Below are 19,440 nucleotides of genomic sequence, written 5' to 3' on the forward strand. Positions count from 1 at the left end.
TTTTGTTCGCACGTATTGTTAAAATATTTACAATTTTTATACATATCATAAGCATATATATAACCAAAAGGTTTTCTTAAAAAAAATTAATCAAAAATTGAGACAAATTTGTGTTCATTGGAAAAGCGGTACTTTTTTTGTTTGTGTTAATAATTTTAATGCCATTCTCTATGCTATTTCGGATATAATCGTTAAGTTTATATAAATATTATGTATAGTGTTATCCGATGCTCTAATCAAACCTGTTATAAGACATCAAAACATGTTATACACTATTTATGAACTCATTAACAATATTTTTCAAATCATTATAATTTTACAGATAATATATTATCCCCTATAATAAGTTGATTACGAGAACCTTATCGGATATCTTCAAACAATATATAATGAATCACTTTTTGCATTATTAGCTGAATTAATAAACTTAATTTAAAGAGCAATCAAAATGTTTGACTTTATTTTATTTTGCTTTCGGCCCTCACTTCTCTGTTTTTAAAACAATTTTTATGTTGTTATTAGAAACTAAATTATTAAATCAAAAAATATTTCAAATAATACGTTTTAGATAAACATTTGTATAGAAAAATTATAATATATATATATTTAAAAAATAAATTTTTGAATTTAAACTTGATTTAATTGAATTGAAATTTAAATTATTGTACATATTACAAATCTAGATAATAAAATGTTAATGATTTATATTTATTTTATTTATTTATTTATTTTGATACCATTTTTAGAAAACTCATTACTCTATTAGCAAATTGATAAATTATCTTGATCAACCATTGATTTATTATATATTTAAATATTTGATAAGTTTCTTGTAAATTATGCATATTTACATAATATTTAAAATTTAAAATAAACAATATATAGTACAGTATATAATATATTAATGTAACTGATGTCAGCAAATAAGTTGAGAGTAGTAAATAAGTTTATACATATAATATATACTATACTTATGTCGCACCTGTACTTCAAGTATCACAGAGGGGTGTCTTAAGAAGCAGTGACTCATTTTTGAATGAATGACTTCTTTATGTCCAACAAAAGCAACTCGACTTTCAATACTTAATTTAAAGATGACTTATAAAGAGTCAGTACTTTTCATCTTAAATCTTAAAATGCAATCAATATTATGTATAAATATTTTAAATAAATATATATTTAATTTATTAAATACGAATAGAAAATGTTGTATCGTTTCAGCATTTATAAGGAAAACCATTTGTTAGGTATATGTCTGCATTTTTTCACAAAATGTCAATTATTTTTATATTATTATTGAAATAAAAATATTTTTTTCAAAAAACATAATCAAGTATTGAAATATTGTAATGTTTAAAAGTTATGTTGTAAACATATTTTTATGAATTTCTGTTATATATGAATGCACTATAAATGAATGCCCGGTTTATAATATTAGTAAAAATGTAATGAATACATGTTTATCGTATAAATAGCCGTATATCCTTATATACCATATATATATATATATATATATATATATATATATATATATATATATTTGTTACTGATTGAGGTCTATTGCTTTTTGACAATAACCTAACATTTTTAAGTATTTGCTTGTGAATGACTTTTTGTAGTTTAGGTATTTTATGAAAGGCCTCACTATTAATGGACATAATAGAGACCAGTGATGGGCCATAAAGACCACCCACAACAAGCACACATACACACACTAACTATACCATTGAACAGATATGCTAATAATAGACAACTATTATCATTTAAGATGTGTATTCACTACCTATAGAAATCTATTGCCATTACCTCATTGAGTAAACATTTTTTTGACCCATAGATATTAGATATTAAATGTTATGAATATTTCGTATACATTAATCATGTGAATAACTTTCACACCAATAGTATTACCGAAAGTATCAGTGAACAGATCCCGGGGTTTTACTCACACACCACATAAATATAACTAAAAAACACAGATATTTATATACAATATATACTGTATATACGGTAAAATACATTATAGATAAACATTTTTGTTGGCCTTTAGCCCCTTTAAAAATCTCATCTCAAGGACACTCAATTTAATGGACATTAGCCGTAGATTAACTACAAATTAGAAAACACCGCAAATAATGCTTTTTATATGTAATTGCAATACAACTATTGAATATTATAGTTAAACGATATACCAAAATGAATAGCTATATAAACGATAAACTCAATCATCAATACATCTCTCGCATCGCAAGATATATCCTATACCTTCAAAGTGTGTGTCATTGGATACAGCATTTGAAATGTAATAAAATACAAATCAACACTAAAATTATTAAATAATGATTATTTAATAGCTATATGTAAATAATTTTACTTTCATTTATGTTACATGAAATTATGGCACTTTAAAGATAACATATAAAAATAATTTAAAAATTAAAAACTAATATTATAAAAACAGTTTTTATAATTATAAAATTTCTTTATTGTAAACTAATTTGTACAAACATTAAATTGTTGACATTGTAATTTTGTATTTTTATATATATATATATACTGTATGTACAATATTTATTATATTGTTATTATTATTATATAAAACATTTGAGTAACACTACAAATTAAAATAGATATAACATTTAAAATAATATAAAATTTTGAAGCAAATAAACATTTAAATAAATTTTAAGTTTTTTATATAAAAAAAAAGATCTAGAAATATATCAAATTTATATTTATTTTACTATTGAGATATACAATATATGTAATATACAACACTATTGCCATAAAGAGAGTATACTTTTAATATTGATTGAAAGATATTTCATTATTTTATATGTATTGTATATTGTAATAAAAATTCAATTATAATGTAATATATTTTTATATGTAGAAATTTTAATATATCATATGTTTCACTGATAATTTATATAAACATAATAACATCATTATTTTAATGATAATTTTATAATAATTATGACAAATATTTGTTTATATTAATAATATTGTAAATATATCGAATAAAATTTAAATTATATTTGTATTAAAGCAGTAAAATAAAAAAGTTTAACGATTGTAAGCTAAAGGTACTGAATATAACGTTACAATCAATTAATTAAAATCTCATTTATGAAATATTATATTTTTGTAATTAAAAATAAATTATCACAAAATATAAAACTTGAAAAAATATTACGTTAAATGATATTCTTTCATAACAGAGATATAAAGTGTTACTCATATTATTAATGATTCATTAGTCAACAACAAGTTAACTATTGACAAGTTTTTAAACATATATAAAACTTGCCGTATATTGTATTTGAGACAGTCTTATGAAAAACAGGAATCACACTCATGAATGTATTTAAATAAAAACTAAATCATTTGATTATTATCTCAAAAAATACAGTATTTTGTAATTATCTATTTGTTTGCTTTGTTTGGATGTGTGTTGAATGTTTGATAATATTATAATGCCTTATATTAAAAATGATGTCACTATTCAATGTATTTATTTCTCTTTTTTATTCTTAGCTTTCAGAAGTTTGTTTTACCAAAACTTTGTGTTATACTATATTGTGTATTCAAATATTTGTATAATAAATTAAATATTTACGTTAAGATAGTAAACAAAACATATTTTTATATACGATAAGATTTTGTAAAAAAAATATTTTTTTTTGTCACTAATTGAGTTTAATATCCTAAAAATTTTGCTTAGAAATTGTAAAACCTAATAAAATAGTAAATTACTATTATATAAATATTATTCACATATTTAGAACTATAAATATAGTTTAAATCAATAAAATAAATAATACTATCTTAGTTTTTATTGCTTTGTAATATACAATACTATAGTTTTTTAAAGATAATATAAATCTTCAAACTTATTGATAACTTAAAAATACTGTACAGTATAATGAATAATTTTAAAGAATGTTAAGAAAGAAATATATTTATTTTCATAAATAAAAAAATATGTGATATATTTTAAATGATGTATTAAATAGTATTTTAAAATAGTTTCTACTGAACTATAAGGTCAGACAAATAAAATCTAATCTATAGTTAATCCTGTGATGTATTGACTTAATTTGATGGCATTTAATTAGTCTATCTATTCAATGGTATTATCAAAATAGCTAAATAAAAAATTGTATTGTATATTGTAATATAAATTTACTATAAATACTGTATTAATGAGAGTGCCAGTGCTCATCATAAGTGTCGGTCCTTTTGTGTGGAGAGTAACTAACACATGGGCTTTAAGTCGTGAAACCGATTATACTATATATACGGCATAAGTTATATCTTAGAGTAAACTATATAAGCATTTAAGTCATGCTTTAAATATGAACTTAACTTTTTTTGGATGCATTATTGAGTTTAACTTTATGCGAGTTTTGAGTGATTGTGACATTTGAACACATATTTAAAGTCGCGCTTAAAAACTATTCAAATAATAGTCAAATGGATTTTGTTTTTCAATTATATAATTTTAATGAGCAAACGTGAGACTCATTTTAATCACATATTTGAGGCATAAATAAAAATTTTAATTATTACTTTACAATAATAGACAATAAATGATTATTATAAATCATAAAATTATTTCTACAATGTTTTTTGTATGTTATAAAATGATAGATTACTTTCACTTAATATTTATTTTTACAAAAATTAAATCCTAAACATTATACCTATTTAATGGTGTTATTAATCTAAACAATTAATTATATTATTGAAGGTATTAATCCTACCATTCATTTCATTCTTTAGATTCATATCTTCTTCATAATGTTTGTTAGTTTTTTTTGAGTCGTTGTATATCTTTTTGGAAGTTATTATTGCCGATCAGGTCCTCAAATATTTTCTTTTTATATGACTTTAAAATAAATATAGTTTTTAGGAACAGAAAAAATGGTGACAAATGAGACGATAATAATAATTATGTGAATGTGTTGATTATTTTTCTATACATTATATTAAATATTTAATACATTACACTATTTAACACTAAAAATATCTTAATACACAAAATGAGTCATTTTTATCAGTCTTTTGTAATCATCATTTAGTTGTCATTTGAATGAATCCTCTGAAACGACATCTAAAGACTTGGCTGAGACATCACTTGAAACAGAGTCCACTCTAACAGGAGGTGAGGGCGTACTGGTTGGGGGTGGCGTTAGATTTGCAGATCCGGCGGCACTCAGTAGAGCTGCAGTCTGATCGTGGGCTTCAAGAGCCGCGGCTGCGGCCGCAAAATTGGGAAACTGATGAAAAGCTGGTAACAAATGTTGTCGCACTGATGGTAATGAAGAAAAATTTAGAGAATTGAGTGAATTTAATGAGGTATTTGTGAGACCATGTCTTGCAGCAAACGAAGCGCTATTCATTGCCAACAAATGAGGAAATTCTGCCGGAAATGGTAGAGCTGTTGCTCCCAATGGACACCCATTGGGTCCCAATTGAGAGTGCAATGATGCCGCGGCTACGGCTGCCACAGCCATTGCTGATGATGTAGTATAGGGTGTAGTCCACGGTAGTGTTGTTGGAGGTACTCCTGGTGCTCCGGGAAATGCGGGTAAACCTGGCCTAAAACCAGGAGCCGACATAAGAGATCCTGCAGAAGCAGCTTGAATAGCAGCCCTAACAGCTGCCTGTGCCTGTTCCTGTGCCACTGCCAACTGGTGCGGTGATATCGACGAATTTTCTTTGGTTTTTTCTGCTCCGATTAGATTTTCTATTGAAAAAGACTGTTTGTTATATGGGTTTTGATGAAAACTATGACCGATGTCTGAGTTGAGATGTGTTTGCAGATGACTCGGAGCGGCCGCGAGAGCTGTCAGACGCATCTTTGCCTGTTCTTGGATGGAGTTGTGGGCATCCAAGTTGTTCTGGTATTCAGTGATACTTTTTTGTTGTTGTGGATCCAAGTCTTTAAAATGTTTTCCGAGTTTGAATCGTTTGCGTCGCCTAAGAAACGATCCGTTTTCAAACATATCACCACTAGTTGGGTGTAGAGCCCAATAACTCCCTTTGCCGGGTCTATCGGGTCTTCGTGGGATTTTCATAAAACAATCATTAAATGAGAGGTTATGTCTTAAAGAGTTTTGCCATCGCTGTGTATTCTTGCGATAATAAGGGAACCGATCCATTATAAACTTATAGATCTCACTTAAAGTCAACATTTTTTCCTTTGAACTCTGGATTGCCATAAATGTGAGCGAAATGTAAGAATAGGGCGGCTTTTGATCGCCGTATGTGTTTCTTCCCGGACGAGGCATCTCTTGTGACTATTTGTGACCACTTATACCACTTTCGTCTATCGACTCCTTCGTCACAAACTATAGGCAACTCTTTTCTCAATCCATTAAAGCTTTGAATAAAACTCTTAAACACCGCTCTTTGGGATTATTGTTTGGCATTAGTAGACAAAGATTTACAAGAATATCGGCGATTCACTACTTTTATTGATTTAAAAGTAAAGTCTAATATTTGATATATTCGTTGTATATATATATTGGTATAAATGTGTGTATCGCACGACAACACAAACAAAATTGTTTGATCCGTATAGAGATCACTGTTAAGCACACCTGCGATCACAACTAGTGATGCATATATTGAGGCGGAATATAATACGAGAGAGAGTATATCAACGCACAAAACATTACAAACATATCCATAGATTACAGTCAGAGAGGAGTGCAGTCATAGACCAGAGGACCAGTGCATGCGTTCACTAATGCAAAACACCTATACTATCATATAATCCAATATTTGCCACAAAACCAAATATTCTCAAAGCATTCTCTTAGCTTTTTAGACCCCCCTCTCTCCCCCCATATCTCTCACATAGTCTCTCTCTTTACAAATTCAATACTTACTAAACAACTAATTTTGTTTAGAAAGAGAGAGAGAGAGAGAGAGAGAGAGAGAGAGAGAGAGAGATGTTTATGACTCCTCCCGATAAACTAGAAAACTAAAGCTCAGGGAGGAGTTTGGTTGGAGAGCAAGTTGTGTTAGTTGTGTGACGAATAAAAGTCATCGGAGGAGTTGTGTTCACATTTCACATATCATTACATAATATTTTGTTTGGTACTCAAAAAAGTGCACACATTGTGTATGTATTAGTGTTATGATTGTGGGCACTGACATTAGCACTGGCATTAGGCATCACTAAATGAACAAAAGAGAGGCATCTTTGAGATGGATTGTAGTGTCAATATGAAGAATTGTCATATGAATAGTCCTATAAGATATGGACTCTTTCAATGGCCATTACAAAGGGGGCTCTTCTATGTGAAGAAGTTCTTCATTTGTATTGAACGGCCTCTTAAGGGGGCTTTCATTGCTATTATATTTTTAAAGAAAACTAACGCTAAAAATATGCCCTAAACTTGTTATAAACACTACAAAAGCAAAGCTAACCTAATACTGTATTTTCAAATATTTCTCACTTTTCCTATTTAATACTTAAAGACCACTCGAGCCCTGAGCTATCAATAACACCAAAATTGTAACCATTCTTCATGAATAACAATATCTATGAAAAACAACTATCAATTCACAACAATCTATTGTACAATACTTGAGACTTCTTGAAGTAGGTCTCATATAAATATATATACGAAAGAGAGGGGAGTGTGTGTGTGTGAGAGAGATAGAGAGAGAGAGGTACAATGATAACACTTAAAAATATAATATTATTATAAGATTTATTTAACATAACTAAACATAAGTTGGAAAATACAAATATTCTTTAGCCAACACACAAAACATGTGATTATCACCACAACATTGACACAAACCAACCAAAAGTCAATTTTTATTAATAGCCGTCAACGCGACATATCTTAACCATAGAAAAAACGACAGCTTTTGCGTGAAATTGTCTTTTATTATATGTACTGTACTATTGATGGTTTGGGATGTGTTGTGAGTATGGTATGGCATACTATGGCATAGATATCACTGATAAGAGTATATTGTATTTATGTGTGTATTGCTTATGTAACATAAATGCCGAAACTTTTGTGGCTATCAATCAATCGGCTCTTTACTATCAAAGTTTTGTATATTTTAATATTAAATAATCGAGTTATTAGTTATTAGCTAATGCTATGTTATCAATATATATGTTATCAATAAACTATATAATATACATATAGTTATACATTACATAAATATGATTTGATTTAATGTGCGGTCACAGCAACCGATGCCTATCGACTTTATTTTATGTTATTTAACGCTTCAATTATTGTGCAAATTTCAAACAATGAGATAACACTTGTAATACAATATATACATTACTTTTTATTCATAAATCTCTGTTTAAAACACTATTAATTTAAACATTGGCTTCACTTTTGATAGAAAATCATCCCTTAAATCACATTTTATAAAATATTAATAGAGTTCCACTTATATTATGCAAATTTATATTTAATACAAAATCATTTTTATGGCACTAAATAACAAAATTAAGTGATTGACTAACAAATTTTACTAACACTTTATACAATATTAGTTACTAAAAAAATTCATCCAAATTATAATTAAATGAATGATTGACTTTTCTAGTTTTCATTAAAATTGTTTCAAAGCTTTTATTGAAAAACAAATCAACTTTCGTTCACTTAAATCATAAATAAAACACATTTACGTTATATACTATATACTAAATAATATCTCATAAAATATGCAAATAATATCATACATTCATTTTTTTATAATTAAGCGACACTCTGAATATCTTTATATTTAATATTAAATTTTTTATCATTATTTTACCATTTAATTATTTCTAATTTATATAACAAATAATACTAATTATTTACTTTATTTGTAATAAATTATTCGCGTTAATTATTTTTTTATATTATAAATATAAAATTATACATTCTAAATTTACTTAATAGATAAACAAAAAATATGAATTATTTATTACAAATTATAATTTATAAATTTAATTTAAATTTTCAAACAATTTGCGAATTTTACTAATGATTTATGCATTCATTAGGCTAAACAAACTATTAATGGTTTAACATTATTGTAAGTTTATATCTTTTCATGTGTTGTGTTAATTATTGACATTAATTATTTCAAATATACAACCCTTTAATATAGTGTAAATTATATGAAACTAATTTGTAAAACAGTTTTCTTTTAAGCGTAACATTCAAAATGATAATACAGTTGTTGTATACGGTTTCATACAATAACTATAAATATAACACTTTTATCTATTATTTTCAATATTTGTCACTAAAAAATCAATACAAACATACGATCTCTTATGTTAGACAAAGTTTAGTCTACAAAACAGTTGCAGTGACTGACTTGTCGGCTAACTTTCACTGTAATTCTCTCTCTCTCTCTCTCTCTCTCTCTCTCTCTCTCTCTCTCTCTCTCTCTCTCTCTCTCTCTCTCTCACTCGACTTAATTAGTATTAAAATTGAATGCAAAGTACAATATTTGAATTCATGTACTGTTTATGTCATTAACTCTCGTAAATAGAATTACACTAATTATAGTCTACACTATTTATATCATATTTTGTATTTTATATGTGTATATAACTTATATATATTGTACTGCAATTGTTTGCAAATATAATACATAATTATTTTATGATTAGAATTTAGAAATTCAATTAAAGACATTTACTTTGACTTAAATATATGATGCGATTTACTATCCATACAAATATTGTATTATATAATATACTAAACATACTGTATATTGTATCATACCTTTACTATTATTAGTATACCGTATAACATACACATATTGCTTAAAGTGATGGAAACGGTGCTAAAATAGAGATAAATTTGTTGGAAATATAGCCGACTATATAATTATAGTTAACATATAATTGTTTAGTTTGTTTATCTCTCGACTAGTATTCAAATGAAGCCAAAAAGCATCACATTTTTTAGAGTACAACTGTTTTTAAATTACTGTTTGTATAAAATTAATGCTATAATTAATGCATTAATAGTATTATTTGGCGCACAATCTCTTTGTTATTATTATATTAACATTTAATGGTTAGCCGCAGGACTTTTTCACACAAACAGATGCACCGATCAAAACATAATTGATCTCAAAATCTTATATACAATATATAACATAACAGACTATTACACTGTGACCATAGCTTTTTAAGTATATTATATATGATATATAAGTTTTACAATAAGGAGTGATTCAGAAAGAGAGAGAGAGAGAGAGAGAGAGAGATTGTATAAAAGTTATTCAAAGGTTAGCCTTTTGGGACAACATTTTGTATTTCAAAACTAATATTTAAAGCAATTTATTTATTTTATTGACAGTAATTAATTAAAAATAATTATTATTTAAACTTCAATATTTTATTAGATGTCAGAAACAACACTTAAAACTCGTTTCACATCAAATAAATTAATGTTTATTATATATTAAATATTTTCATTAATGTTTTATTTATTCGGCACTTTTATATTGCTAAATAAAGGCATTTAATAATACAATTATTTAGTTTTTATAATATAAATAAGAAAAATCAAATTTTAAAATTAAATTAATTCATACTAGATATTTAAACAAAACTTTTATACAAAATTTATATCAACTTTTATCGTTAAATAACTATCGAAAAAAAGTTTATTATATAAACATTGTTAAAATTGTTGTGTTTTTATTATTTAATCACATTGTCTGATAATTGACACCAAATAAAATCTATAAAATAAAGGTGTGTAAAATTTATAATTCTTCAATAATCAAAAATTTCAAAACTAAAAATTGCTTAAATTATATAAGCATTTCAACTAAGTTTTGTTATTTGTTATTTCAATTAATCATGATTTAATATAGCAAACTAATTTTTTAGCGATCTCTAGTTATAGTTAAAACTGCAATATATATTTCAAATTTTCAATTAGGTTTGAAAATTATATCAATTATTGGAGACACTCAATTAGATAAGAGATATCATATAATTTAGTTAAACATTTGGTTATAAAATATATGTTGTTTTGATACCAAAACTACGTCCCTATAAATTAAGTATTATTGACTAATAGAAAAATATTCAATTATAATGTGTATTTCATATTAAAACATCGTATATATTAATAATTTAAATGCAAAAGAAGTGTCAAAAATCATCTGCTCTTTGAATATAACCTGAGAGGAGATGTGAGGAAATTGTTGTAAAAGTTTTTTGAATATTAGACTCACATTTAATTCAATTATAGCAATGACTTAGTAATGATATGTAGAGCTCTGAGTGTCTAAATTAAATCCCGGGAGTCATCTCATCTCTAAACTGATTGCTACTAATGGCACTAATGGTAGTATTGTTTTACTTATCATATATTACTTATAGTAGATTTCAGGTTCACTTTATTATAATTTACTTGTTTTTTACATTTGTTGTATACTATTTGGCTTTTATAAGACAATAATATTTTTTTTGTAGACTATTATAGACACTTTGCTTCCACTAAATTATAGCTTTTTATAATTTTATGTCTATGTATTTATTTATGTATTCGTATAATTGTATACATTATATTACATATGACTTTAAATTTTACAATCATTTTTTGGGATTCAAATTACTACTTATATCACTTATAGCCGGTAAGTAAAGACACTAAAAAAGACACTCAAATCCCGAAATGTGTTAACGGAAGTCACGTATTGTGTGTTTGTCTCTCCCATTCTTTTCCAGTCTTTCTATATCTCTATAATAGTGTTAATAATTACAAATGTCATTAAGTCTGATGCAAATCACTTTAACATTAAGGAGCAAACATTTACGCAATTTAAGTGTGTGTGCAAACTGTCCGCACAGGTGCTACAGCTTCTCTCTCTCTCTCTCTCTCTCTCTCTCTCTCTCTCTCTCTCACCCGGTGTCCGGTCTCTCCCAATCACATTTTGTTTAGTATCTGTTCACCAAAATTTAGCTCCCGGTGCATGTCTTGATGCCGCTACCCATCCTATTAAGACTTGCATATTGAGTATTTCATGTATAATACAGTACAATACGTGTAATGTACTAACACTTGTATAGCTTTATATACAACTTGTGCTTATTGTTTGCCACAAAAAAGTAATAAACATTAGTTGTTTGTGTTGTTCACGTATTACACAATTTTTATGATTATTTCTCATGACATCAAACAATAGATTCTGTAAACAAAATATAAACAATTTTATGCTATGTTTTCAAAATTAATTTTTACAAGTTTTTAACACAATCTACAATATGCTGATTAATTGTTTTAAACTTTTTTTTAGACACAACTTTATAATTAATTAATCTCAGACTAATTCAATTTTCTATAAGTGAATAATTTTATGCAAATATTTAAGAATAATTAGCAAATATTTATCTCTGAAATTAAGACATTATAAAAATACAATATTTAAGATATACTTGTAGTTCTTAATATAAATTAAATGCAAAATTATGTTTATAATATTTAATAAAGGTTAATTTTTTTAATCAAAAATTAGTAAAACAAATTTATACAAATACAACAATAAATTTGTATAAAACAATTTTATACAAATATAATACACTTTTATTGCGATGATATCACAACATAAAAGTAATTATTTGAAAGCCATTACCAGTGAAGCGATATATACACGAATTTGTGACAAATTTTCAAAATAATAATTAAAATGCATTTGAATATAACATTAAAGCAATAATTGTTTTTCTCATTAAACAAAAAGTTTATTTTTACAAATTTTTCTCGAAATAGCCCACAGTTTTTACATGTAATAAACTATATGATTTGCAAAACATAAATTGTTATATATATATATACAATAGTAATTTATATATATATATATATATACTGTATATAAAGGTTAGCAATGAAAGTAAAATAATATAATTTTTATTTGAATAACAAAAAAGTTGATGTATTATTTCGGTGTGTTTGACGAAGTACTCTATAACTTATGGCTTTCGGGCATTAATTACATTTAGTTACATATATATGAAACAAATAATTATTTACATTTGTTAGGTCTGTGTCCGCCCAGGATTCAGACTTGAGTTCATATATCATGAAATCCATGAGTTTGGCGCATATGATGCGGGTATATGAATGACAATCAAAACTTTTTTCTTAAGTCATATTACACGCACCGATATATACATTAGATATATATATATATATATATTATGATATATTATATATAAGTGCCATCAGTGCCATCACTAGAGTTGATATCATTTAATTCATTGCCAAAACGTGATCGCCGTTTGCAAACTCATGTTACGAACGGCTTCTATATATTATATATACAGTATATTATTGTTGCTAATGACCACAACTTTCATATTAAAATATTATTCATTACCCAATTTGATGATATATTTACTTTTAAATTATATTTTATATATTTTGCTAATATTATTAGAAAAACAAAATATTAATGACCTGAGCTATTTTGTTAAAATAAACCAATTTTGACTAAACATAAACTTTTTTTAAATATAATTATTTGTCATCAAAAGTGTTTTTAGCCTTTTATAAGTATTTTTAAATATTAATCATTTACATATAAAAACATTTTAAAAGATAAAAAGCAAAATAATCTTATTTTGTAATATTTTTAAAAATTATATTTAGTTTCTTTGAAAGACTATTTGTTAATTAATTATTTCCAGAATAATTAGCATATATTAATACGTTATACAAATATATTATTAACAAAATCACAAACAAATTATTTTATTATTTACAGTAATTATCTAATAAAAGTATTTTATAGCTACAATGGAGCAAAAAGTTACCGTTAAAATGTTTTAAAGCAAAGTTTACAGAAAAAAATGTAATTTTATCCAATGTGTCTAAATTTGATTAAACAGTATTTTTGTTTTATTAAAAATTTAATTGTATAAATCACTACTATTTTTTAATATTTTGTACTAGTTAAATTAAAGTATTTTCTATATTATTTTGCAATTTTAATCACTGATTTATAATTATTATCATTTTCATATAATAGTTTTATTTTTTGTGAAAACATTTAAACACTAAGCATTTATTGTAATTTTTTTATTATATAGTAAATTATTTGTAATTAAGCTTATTATGTTATTTGCATTTCAATATATTTGTTAAATTACTGTAAGTTTTCAATTTAATATTTTATAATAAACTTTTAAAACTATTATTATTTTTATCAGTCGTATCATTCATTATAATTTGAATAATCATAATTTACAAAACACAAGTTTAAAAATATTTGTATAAAAAATAATTAGAAGTTTGCATGACTAATGTAATAATATTAACTGAAAATATAACTTAATTTTCTTTTATCAATGAATTGTTAATCATATTTAACATATTTAAACATTTATAATAAATAATAAAGATTTGCAAAATTGGTTTATATGAAAAATCCTAAATTATTTGATTATTTTCATAATAAGTTAATTTTTAAATTTACTGAAATGGAAAGCTTTTTTAAAAATTAAAAGGATTTCAAAGTATAAATAAATTAATAATATTTTTAAAACAGATTTATTTAAAATATACTAAAAACTATTTAATTATCTTAAATCTTAATCAATATTTAGCGTGATTTCAATTATTAAGTTTTTAAATGATAAACGCTTAACAACACAATGACTTTGAATGCATTACAAATTAATAATTTTTTATTTAATAAAATTATAAATTTGATAATAATAATTATTATTATATAGATCGTAACGTAATCAAACATTTAATAATATTTTTAAAAATAATTTAGCAAAACATTATACCGTTTAAAATAACATTGCATTTCGTAATGATCTTAAACAACTAACTAAAAAATAATTAAATAAAATTATATTAATATATAAATAATTAAGTGCTAATAAATGTTTTATAATTAAAAATATATTGAATGAAATATAAACAATTTACATTTAAAATGTACTTTATTTACATTATCAAAATATTTCTAGCAATAAACAATTAATTTATATTAATTTTATTATTATTAAGTACAAGTTATCATAGATAAAAAATTAATTTTGAGTTTTTGTTTTTACTAATAATTACTATCGATTATAATAATAAATTTTTCATATATAGTCTAAAACAGCAAAAAAATTGCATATAATAATTTCATGATAATATTTATGATATGAGTATTTGTGTAGTGTTAAACTGTTTTAATTAATTGCTTAAATTAAAAATAATTTAAAGATTCATCTTTTATTTATATTATTATTATTTAATTTCATATTTTATTTTTTAGCAATAACTTCTAATGATTATTATTAACACTAAAGGCATTTATCGTTTTTTTCAAATAAATTAAAGTATTAAAACAATTTTTATTCAATTTTAGATTAAGTAAATATAATAAAAATAATTTTTTTGTATTTAATAAATTATTCAATAAAACAAAAATATAATGCAATGCATATTTATATTGTATTATTAAACAAACTTATTTATTCAGTTTTTAATTATAAGTTTTGATTCAGTACTATATTTAATCTTTTAAAAAACAAAACAAATGCTAACTTAATGATAACATATTTTATTTATATTGCAATATTAAATCTAAGTAAATGAAAAACTAATACATTATAAAGTTGTCATTATTGACCTGGACAAAAAATTAATTATTATTATGTTTTATATAAAATCATTTAAAAATACTTTAAAATATAATGTGTCAATAATACAGTATAGCAAAATTACATTTTATAATATTAATTATTATAATATTATAGATGAAAATTTGTATTATCAATTTGCATCAGACTTGTATCCACATATAGACCGTCACAATACTGTATACAAAAATCTATGATTAGTTAATTTTTCTATTACCATATCATTTATAAGTTAATGAATAAAATAAAAAATAAAAGTGTGTCTCAAAAAAATTATTTATTTATTAATCCCAATATCTCCAAATAATTATTAATAAAAATGGAGTTTAAAGTATTTTGAAAAAATGTTGTTTCTGTTAATTTTGATATAATATTAATTAAAATTGAGTTCAGTTGACATATAAATTATAATAAGATTTGTTGCGTTTTTGTAAAACTATTGACAACTATTTATACGTGAGAAGTGGCAATTGGTTATTGAAATTAACTGAAAAACATCTGTTGTCTTATAGTTAATAACAACTGACCAAAAAACTGCTCATAACATACAATGTATGGCATATACTGTAGATTATAGCACATAAAATAAGTATAGCATTATAGTAGTGGTCATTTAGAAATGATTAGATATTGTATGTAAGGTATGGGTAGACCCAATGAGGCAGTCAGTTATACGATGAGTGCTTACTGTAAGCTTATGGGTAAAGATATGTATAGATATTTATAGATATGTATGGATATCTATCGGGCGAACCGCCCATTCTTTACACCTGAGCATCATTGAGATGACACATTAAAATGTCCGATCATGTTATGGACATAAATGATGGCCAAGTTAGGGAACACCTGTGGTACTCATAAGGTATGGCCCCATAGTATATAAGTGCCCTCAAGTGTTCGTTTGGATGGTGAGACCAATTTGGATAACAGCAGGAGTTTAGCGGCGATACAAAAGACTACAATCTATTCTCAAGCCTTCAATCGAAAGTTCAATTGTGAACTAATGTATTGCAATCTATTGCACTCTTAACACTCTTTCATATTATTTGGCTTTTGTTTTTCAGAGCTCATCATCAGCTTCTTGACTGACACACACACATACATACATATATATATACACATACATACACACATACATACACACATACATACACACATACATACACACATACATACACACACACATACACACACATATACATACACACATACATACATACACAAGAATTGGCTATTATTTTTGACTGGAAATACTCAATGAAACTGCTATTAACAACAAACATCATTACCGGTACCAACAAAATATGAGAACAAAATATGAACCCGAGTTACCAATAGACTGTTTGAACCACTTATTAACAACTTCTGCCAACTAATAGTATATAATCTAAATGTATTATAACTTAGAGTATATGTATTATATATGTATTTACAACAATATGTTTTTAAAAAATCTAAGTATAGGAATCTTAGAGTTATATGATATGAATTGTTTTTAAATTTACAAAATGAATAATCCGAGACTTTTTAAAAACAATTCATATGATGTTCCGGTTTATAATAATGTATTTTTTATTGAAAGACAGTCATTAATAGTATGTGTTATTTGCGAGTTAACCCGTTTGTGGCATTTCCCATATAAATTAGCAGTTATTAGCCATTAATTTATTATTGTATACAATACATAAAACATTTTTCAATAATATATTATATAATAATATATAATATTATTGTGGTTTAGATTTGTTGCATGAGATATATCGAGATCAAGAAGTCATTAGCAGCGGCACAATGCGTTCAATGTCTTCAATGATTTTTAAATATACAGTAATATTAGTGTCATTACAGGAAATACAATTGAATTCAACAAAAAACAATTGCAATAAAGTTGTAAAATATTGTTTTGCATGTTATGTGATGAGTGGGTAATCATATCTTATTAATAGTTAGTACTTATATATAAGTTATACATGCAATCCAAGTGTTTGTGATTTAAGTGATCCGTACTTTTGAGACACTAATGAGTCTTCATTTTAAGTCCTTAAACATAGCAAAGATGTGAACATTTGTTGAATGCATACAAAGCCAATAGAGTATGCATTTGATACCACATAATACATGCACTCAATTGTTTAGTTTACATTACTTTTCAGTTGACTATATATTAGCTTCTAATATAATAATCTATTATTAGTTGTAAATTAAACCTATAAGTCTGTATACATAAGGATTGGCTACAAATGTTTGGCTATAGCTATGACTGTATAGTAAATATACAACAATTTTGTGGTCCTCTAAAAAGTAAATTTTTCACATACAAAGAGTTTTGTGTGTGTGTGAAGACCTTTACAATAACTATTGTGGGCATTGATAGCACCGATACCCCACTGGGAGCCCAATAACAGTTACAATGCAGTGGCTCTTCGGGCAAAACACCTGAACATCAATGAGAAGGACATAACTTTAGAGTATTTGAGTTTGAATTCAAAGTAAACCATTTGCTGTAAATGACTCGCTATATAAACTAAACTACATTTTTAACAAATACTTTATAGATTACAAACTACTTGAAACACACTTTTAAGTGGCTTTTCTAGTTGTCAAATGTGATACCTCAGCAAAACAACATCACCACTGATAGATCTCAACTTATGTTTACATTTACTTTAATACTGACTTATTTTCAATATGTGTTAAATATAAAAATTACACAAAAAAACCAATAGACATATCTATACAGTAGAGACTGATTTATGTAGTGTTTGTATACAAATTGATTTTTTTTATTGTACTATAAAAGTCAGAAATAATATTGTATTTGTTTAATAGACACAAAGTTTGAAGTAAAAGTAAACCGAAATACTTTAATTCAATCGCAAGTCTCTTTCAGCTCTCTTTCTTTCTCTCTTTCAATAACTACTATATTTTTTAAATTTCAATAAAATTAAATCTTTAAACAATATTACAAAACTATAATTACAAATTTGCTTTCGGTTTGCTTTTGATGCAAATACTGAATACATTTATACTGAATATATATATAATATTATATATATATATATATAATTATAATTACATTTAACTGTAAGTTTATTTAAGTTATTATTTTTAAAGTAAAGCTATTCTTTAATTGTTTATTCAATGCAAGTGATGGATAACATCACGAAAATGAGTGCACATTCAATGAGATCGTGAATGTGTCTCAAAATAGATACTAAGTCTTACTTATATAACTTTTTGCGATATCTATTAAGTATTGTGATTCATATGATGTTATAATCACTCATTAAATATAATTTTAAAGTAAAATATGTTTTATTTTTGTAAAACTATATGTTGTAAATATTATATTTATATTGTTTATACACTATATTACTATACAAATTATTATTAGTAAGCTTATAAACAATAGCAGTAAAAATACAATATATACAGTATGTTATATTACATTATAATGTACCGGTATATTACAATATATTTATAAAAAAAATTATAATAAAAATTTTATTATATATTATATTAAAAAGCAACAAAGTATAGAAAATTATATTATTAAATTATTTAGTTAAAATATTTTTATTGATTAAATTAACAGAAAATATTATTTTATTTTATAAAACAAGAAAATGCGTCAAATAAAATAAATTTAATAAATTAAAAAACTTTTGTTCATTATATTCATGTGATAAATGTTTTTACATTATTTTTCAATTGTGTTATCAAATAAGTTATATTACTTAGATTTTGCTAATATTATTATTACTATTACTGTTATTATTATGAAA

At 24.6% G+C, this 19,440-nt stretch overlaps 1 protein-coding gene across 1 annotated transcript; it reads right to left on the reverse strand.

Annotated features, from left to right (window-relative positions):
* Nucleotides 1-5,087: 5,087 nt before the first annotated feature.
* On the reverse strand, nucleotides 5,088-6,376 carry LOC128957878 (forkhead box protein B1-like). The gene has a single exon (XM_054303693.1). It carries the CDS (start codon nucleotides 6,294-6,296, stop codon nucleotides 5,088-5,090), a length of 1,209 nt encoding a protein of 402 aa, XP_054159668.1. The 5' UTR covers nucleotides 6,297-6,376.
* Nucleotides 6,377-19,440: the final 13,064 nt, after the last annotated feature.

Source organism: Oppia nitens, unplaced genomic scaffold, assembly GCF_028296485.1.
Source record: "Oppia nitens isolate AA-2021 unplaced genomic scaffold, nextdenovo-longstitch-racon4-pilon3 scaffold3_pilon_pilon_pilon, whole genome shotgun sequence".
In the NCBI taxonomy this organism is placed as follows: Eukaryota; Metazoa; Arthropoda; class Arachnida; order Sarcoptiformes; family Oppiidae; genus Oppia; species Oppia nitens.

Excerpts from the sequence above, each read along its gene's own strand:
- LOC128957878 (XM_054303693.1), bottom strand. The coding sequence starts at position 6,296 with ATGCCTCGTCCGGGAAGAAACACATACGGCGATCAAAAGCCGCCCTAT.